Source organism: Stegastes partitus, unplaced genomic scaffold (genome assembly GCF_000690725.1).
Source record: "Stegastes partitus isolate 25-593 unplaced genomic scaffold, Stegastes_partitus-1.0.2 Scaffold1396, whole genome shotgun sequence".
Classification (NCBI taxonomy): domain Eukaryota; kingdom Metazoa; phylum Chordata; class Actinopteri; family Pomacentridae; genus Stegastes; species Stegastes partitus.
In genome coordinates this window covers 166200-173452 of record NW_007579127.1, presented here as the reverse complement: position 1 = coordinate 173452, position 7253 = coordinate 166200, and the positions used below count along the sequence as shown (strand labels likewise).

The following is a 7253-nucleotide window of genomic DNA, read 5'->3' as shown; positions in this document are numbered from 1 at the left end:
TTTTATTTTAGTTTTTTTTAATCCGTGATATTTTAGATTGATGCACTAAATACTGAACAAGATTATTATTATTATTATTATTTAGATTTGCCTGTTGTGCCAAAGAAGCTGCTGAAAATAGGTCCAAAAAAAAGAAAAAGAAAATAAAAAAACTGATTAAATCTATGTGCACCCTTAGGGAACAGAAAATTGCTGGAGCTGCACAACCAAAAAAAAAAAACAAAAAAAAAGCAGCGTTGATCTACATTTGTTTAGAAACTCACTCAGGGTGTGGTGATGTTATCAGATGATGAAATTCTGTGAAACATTCTGCTTGTTTACATCCATAAAACCATCACAGGCTTCTGTTCAGTCACTAGATACTTCATTACCAGTAAAGGTTTTGTCAGTAAAGTTTAATCAAGACGATAAAATTTCTGGACCGCTCAGTGGATTTCTGTACATATAGATAACCAGTCAAAGGTTTGGACACATGCAAGCTTTTTATAAATTGTAGAACAAAACTGAAAACATCTAAAACTGTGAATTAACACATATGCACGCTGCTGAAAAACTTGTGATGCTGTCAGAGCTCCGGGTTTCTTTGCAGCAGGTCCACCATGAATGTCTGAGGTGGCTTCTAATCTGAGTTTCTGACAAGAGCTGATCTCTCATGAATCCCCTGCAGCAGTAGGTCCTCCTGTCCGGGGCGGTCGTCCTGACAGGACAAAGGGGATGTGGCTGCAGGAACTTGAAGTGGGCGTCCACAGCAAGTGTTTTTGCTCAGAGGTCATTCAACAGGTTGATCTAGTTTTGCAGATTGTTTACATTCAGCTTCGTCATCCTTCATGTTCCAGGTAGAGAGAACTGATGCAAGTCCAGGTGTAATGTAGCGTGACACAGAGCGCTCTGGAACATTCGTGCTTATAGACTTTAAAAAACAGTCTTTAAGTTCTTGAACAATTTACTGTCATTCTATGGATTTTAATAAATCACATATATAGTAGGTAAAGAAAAGGGGGAAAAAAACATTTAATTTTAACATATATTGTACGAATGTTTTTGTTATTTATGTCTTTTAGATGTGTTTTTATTTTTTTATTTAGTGGCTATACATTTTTTGGTAGGTGAGGTTGTGCTGCAGGAATCACTGATATAAAACCTACAGTGATGTGGAAAAAAAGAACAATGATATGGATACAAATACAGTTAAAAAAAAAAATCTCAAGATATGAAATATTTGGCATCAAGGATAAGAAGAGAAACAGCATCACTGTACACCATAAAAATGTTTACTTTTTTTGGAAGAGAAAATAATTAATCTATATTTTAACTGTGGGATAACTGTTAATAACATCCACCTTTTAAAAAAATCTGCATTTTTAGAAACAGTAATTTGTTCTTTCACAGCATTTGATTTTAAAATTACATTATTATTTTTACTGTATTTAAATCAGCTGGATAATGTTGTTATTTTACAGATATTTTGTGGTATTTGGAAGAAAAATGATGCATATTAAGGACTGAAAACTGGTAAATAATTTGTTAAGCTGTCAGAATTTCACTATTTTTTTTAATCACAGAATCACAGTGGGGGAAAAACAGAAAAAAAAGCCCAAACTAACAATAATAATCAAAAAATAAAATTAAAAATTGGGTAAAACTTCCAGATTTCTGCTGCCTGTAACTTAGTGGTTTGTGCATTACCTGTTTGTCTCTATCTGCTGCTGACTGCAAACAATTACCGAGTGTAAGTTAAGCACCTTTTTGGACTTTATTCTTCACTAATGTTAACAATTTCACAAGAGCTTGAATCTTTTTAGTTTTTCTGGGGTTGTTTTTGTCGGTCGAGCAGCTTCTGAGCATTCGGCTAAGACTAAGATGCAGTAATGTCGATCTAATTCTGAAATCATTATAATCTGGTGACGTATAATTATGACACAATATTAAAACATGAGCTCAGTTTAAAGAATAAGTGTTAAATTCCAAATTCCATCTCAAACCATCAGAGGCCTTCTGCTGCACTGTCTCTGATTTATTTGAAGCTTTTAAAAAATATATATATATTAACCTGTGAAAATTTACAATGGTACCTGTGAAATTTTAGATTGATATATCAAATACTCTACGTGTGTGTGTGTGTGTGTGTGTGTGTTTTCTTTAAGCCGTTTTGTTCTCACACTTTGAAGTTTGAGGCTCTTTGAACAACATGTTAGAAACTATTAAAGATAAAAAGCTGAACTTTTCACTGATGTTTCTCATCATGTGATTAATTCAGAATCTGCAATATTAGACAAGTAGATAAAATAATCTCTAATTATGAGTGAGCTGAAATATGAAAACAAATTTTAAAAATGAAGCCGTTATGGAAAGTTCTATCTTTGAGCACAAATTAACAGACGTAGATGTCGACGAGTGATATTTTCTGAACCACATGTAGCTGCATGTCAATAATACAAAACAAAGAAATGTAATGAAAAATGAAATGAAAGCTATTTTTGTTTTAAATTCAATAACTGAGCAGAAATGACAAGTTGTACGATGAAAACAAAAACATTGGTAGATATCTGATCCAAGCAGAACAGAGTGCTGGAGTTTAAAGTAGTTCTCCAAACATAACTAAGAAAATTGTTTTGTTTTTTTAAAATATGGGAATATTGTTTGTTTTCTAGGCTGGAGAAACAGATCAAACGGTTACCTATTACACATATTGAGTTCATTAACTTGTTAGAAGAGATGCTTGAAGGCAAACTCTTCAGCAGTTCCCAGAAACATTCATGCAGTCACACGTGAGTCCAGCTGAGACTTTGTTCTGTTTGGAAGAAACTTCAACACCAAAGAAGAGAATCTGATTCTGCACTGATCGTGTGACAACAAGGGTAAGTATTTCTACATACAGTCATCCTCAGATTTATTCATACCCTCCCGTTAAAGAAGGAAAAAAGCAGCTTCAGTCACTGAAATAAGCTGAAATTGAAAAAAGTAATGAATAAATTTTTTATGAAAATAATGACGTTGCTTTTGGATTGTGGTTCAACAGAAATATTAAAAACAAAAAAACAAGCAAACAAGCGTGATCGGACCGTAAACTAATATCTAGCTGAACAACCCTTTGAGCCGATCACTGCCATCAGGTGTTTCCTGTAACTCTCAGTCTGTTGACAGGTGTTCTGATTTCACTGCTCATCAGCAAAGTGCTCTAACTTGTCTGGGACAGATTTTTTTATTTTTTAAAATTAGTTATTTCAACCACAATTCAAAAGCGATGTCTTACTTCACTAAATTATAATTTAGCAAATTTTTATTTATTATTACTTTTCTCAGTTTCTAGTTTTTTGAGTGACTGTTGTGAATTTTGCCTTTTCTTTAGTTGAGGACATTTGAGGACGGCTGTATTTATACACCCTGTATTTGATCATGCGTGTCAGTGTCATCACATGACAACAGTTTTATTGCTGTAGTTGTGTCATTTCCTCAGCAGTCCTTTCTCACCCTTCCCTCTCCTGCTTTTCTCTGCTAAGTCAAAGTGAAACTTCCCCAGTAGCTGATGAAAGGCTCCTTCCAGCTTTAAGATTTGGGCGTTTTTCTGCCCTGAGCTCCGCCTTCAGGCACAGCCTTCGTCCAAACTCTGCTTCATACACACAACTTAACAGGTCCTCAGCCCACACAAGGATTTCTGCCGTCGTTCTAACAGCTGTGAGCACTCTTTGGGGTGACATAATGCTTCTGCATTGGGTTCGTTATCCTGGTTAGAGAGTTAGCTCTCGGCCTGCAAGACAAGCTCAGGGGCCGCTAGCTGTGAGGCGTTCAGGTGTTCAGGTGAGCTTGTGGGTGCGCCGCTGACGCTGTGGAGAATCATTTCTTAGAAGACAGTTTCCTTTAGCTGACAGAGAGGTAGAGGTTATTTCTGTGTCTTGTCTGTCCTCAGATTCCCGTTTTTGTGGCAGTAGTTTCACTTCGCTGTGAGTGACGGAGCTGCTTTCATCAACAACAACCAAAAAAAGGTACTGTGACATGTTTTTGTTTGTTAGATTTCTTAACTTATTTCCTTAATGTGCTGCACGCTTGTTATTTTTCACGATGTAGAGAAGTATTTCGGGTTTTTTAAAATTAAGTACAAGTGTTGGTTTTATTTTACGATAAGAATTTATCACAGGCTCCAGTAACGGTGCACCGCAGCGCACTTCCGGGTCCTGTCGACAGCTCGTGTTGGTTAACGTGGGACACTTCATAAAGAAGAGATAAACTCTGAGACAGTTTACAGAATCATCCCAGTGTCTCTGCTCCCAACTTGATAAGATCCCATAAACGTCAACGTGTTTAAAACATTATTGACATGAACAGAAGAAGAAAGAAAGAAAGCAAAAAAGAAAGAAAGAAAGAAAAGAAGAGTAGTCATACAGAGAAATGATGAGTCATCCTGGATCATAGAGGTTGACAGGCACTGTTGGCAAACTACAAAACAAAGCAACACGTGTCCACATGTATAGACATCACATTTTACAGTAGTTAATTTTTTGAAATTTTATTTTTATTATTTTAGTATTGTTATGTTTATTTTAGTATTATTTTTATTTTTTTGTTTTTATTAATTTTTTTTAACATTGTATTTTATTTTTCTAAAGCAAATCTTCTGTTTCTCTGCTACAGATACAGACAGCTAATATGTGGATGTGAATTTAACAGGTAAGTTTCCACCAAGAACATTTTGAAAATGCAAACGGCGCATGAGCTCTCGCTGCCCTTTGATATTTATTCAACATCTGTAACATTTTCAGAACAAAAAGAACCAAAGAAAGACGTGTTTTTTGTTTGTTTTACTTTCTTCACAAAGCTAATTGACAATATGTTTGGTGTGTTTTGTGTAAAGACAGAAGTTTCACTATGGATCCTCTTGAGGGGACAGATGAAGGATTCCCACCCTTCACAATCCCTCCTTTTGACGGTCTGAATAAATCTCAGAGGTGAGACGAGAATCTTTACCTAATTTTCAAATCTTTAACATTTTTATATTCATATCTAGTCATATGGATGTTGTCCATGTTTTACAGGTTTTGACATTTTAGTCATTTCCTAAAGTTGACCGTTGCTGTTGCTTTGGTTGATTTGACTGTAGTTTCTATTTAATGTATTTTTGTTAGCAGCCAAGAAAATTTAACAGAAGTTTTCATCCTGAGCCATGACTATTTCCGGCATTTTCTGTTCAGTATGACACTAGAGACCATCATGCAATGGGGTCATACCATCCAGGATACTCATCTGTATATTGATCTTCACAGCACTCATTGCTACATTATTGTAGTATTGTGTTGTAGTATTGTATTCGAATACTCACCACCAGAGTTGTTTGAAGTACAAAAGACTTTTCCATCCATTGGAGCAATTTAGTGTCAGGATATACATTAAAACAGTACAGGACCAAGTATGGACCCCTGTGGGACACCACATTAAAACTTTAGTGAAATGGAACTCTTAACATTGGCTCTTGTTTTGTGAATTGTTTTGAGCTGATAAAACAGGATGTTCACCACTGTCAAATTAGTATATCATTATTATGATTATAAACTCTATGTTGTGTTGCAGCCAACAGCAGCAGCAGGAGAGGCCAGATTCTCCTGCACCCAGCTGTGTGTCCTTCAAGACCAACAACTCCAAAGAGCTGGACTATGTTTTTAAAGGAGAGCATTCTCCTGAAACAGGGTAAGTTAACATTTGACGATTATATGTGCTATGTTGGTGTTAACGAAGCATTTTTAGGCAGGCATTTTAACTCCCTTGTTCATGGTTTGTCTCTATCAGGGCCCAGGATTGGAGACCAGACTCTCCTGTACCCAGCTGTGTGTCCTTCAAAACCAACAACTCCAAAGAGCTGGAATATGTTTTTAAAGGGGAACATTCTACTGAAACAGGGTAAGTCAACATTTGACTATCGTATGTGCTATGTTGGTGTTAACGAAGCATTTTTAGGCAGGAATTTTAACTCCCTTCTTCATGGTCTGTCTCTATCAGGGTCCGGGAGGGAAGACCAGACTCTCCTGTATCCAGCTTTGTGTCCTTGAAGACAAACAACTCCAAAGAGCTGGACTATGTTTTTAAAGGAGAGCATTCTCCTGAAACAGTGTAAGTAAACATTGGACTATCGTATGTGCTATGGTAGTGTCAATGAAGCATTTTTAGGCAGGAATTTTAACTCCCTTCTTCATGGTCTGTCTCTGTCAGGGCCCAGGATTGGAGACCAGACTCTCCTGTACCCAGCTGTGTGTCTTTCAAGACCAACAACTCCAAAGAGCTGGACTATGTTTTTAAAGGAGAACATTCCACTGAAACCAGGTTTGTTAACATGCTGCTATATGCTGTAAGTAACACCAGGATTTAGGTAAATAAAACAGAAAAACCCTGACATGTATTAATAATGGCATTATGGCTGAGGTCCACACAGACGCACTCATCTTTTTAGTGTATCCTCTCTTTATTGGTTTTTCAAAAGTGCTGGCACAGCCTTTTCCAAGGATCAACCATTGTCAAATAAGTATTTTAAAAATGCTGAAGTATGTTTTCCTCCACAGACTACAACTGGAGATGTCAGAGATTCGTCGTGGTCAGTTTGCTGTGGAGCATGAACCCAACATGGACCCCGTGTTTGTGGTAAATTTATGTTATTCCACAAGGACAATTTCAAACATAGTCACGAGACTTCTTATTTTTAACACATTTTCCACGACACTAAAATGTAGCTGTCATCATTTTCCAGGTGCTTGAGGAGAACATTTCCCTTTTTGTGAAGAATGAGCTGAAGAGGATGCAGAGGGATTTAAAATCGGAGAGTCCAGATAAAGAGGTTACGGACAGCCATGAGGAAAAGCATACGAGGAGCATCAGAGAGGCGTTTCTGAAAATCGCACTGCATTTCCTGAGGAGAATAAAGCAGGATGAGCTGGCTGACTGTCTGCAGAGCAGTAAGAAGATTTTTACAGATTTACAATTCAAAAATGCCAGAGATGTTTGTTTTTAGCAAATAGACAATTTCAGTTGACATATTTGTTTAAGTATCGACTCACTATTTTTTTTTGGTTAATGCAGAGTCCCATGCTCTATGCCAGCTTAAACTGAAATCAGTTTTAAAGCAGAAGTTCCAGTGTGTGTTTGAGGGCATCGCTAAAGCAGAACAGTCAACCTCTCTGAATGAGATCTACACAGAGCTGCACATCACAGAGGGAGGGACTGCAGAGGTCAATGATGAACATGAGGTCAGACAGATTGAAGCAGCATCCAGG

The 7253-nt window shown here is 36.9% G+C and overlaps 1 protein-coding gene across 1 annotated transcript in view; it reads left to right on the top strand.

Moving 5' to 3' along the window:
• Window positions 1-4849: 4849 nt before the first annotated feature.
• LOC103370270 (NACHT, LRR and PYD domains-containing protein 12-like) overlaps window positions 4850-7253 on the top strand; it is a 13802-nt gene continuing 11398 nt past the window's right edge. Inside the window, exons 1-8 of the mRNA XM_008299257.1 lie at window positions 4850-4943; window positions 5563-5679; window positions 5779-5889; window positions 5989-6099; window positions 6199-6309; window positions 6546-6624; window positions 6731-6935; window positions 7060-7248. Of these exons, the coding sequence (XP_008297479.1) occupies window positions 4864-4943; window positions 5563-5679; window positions 5779-5889; window positions 5989-6099; window positions 6199-6309; window positions 6546-6624; window positions 6731-6935; window positions 7060-7248 (1003 nt within the window). The 5' untranslated portion in view covers window positions 4850-4863. The remainder of the gene's footprint in view (window positions 4944-5562; window positions 5680-5778; window positions 5890-5988; window positions 6100-6198; window positions 6310-6545; window positions 6625-6730; window positions 6936-7059; window positions 7249-7253) is intronic.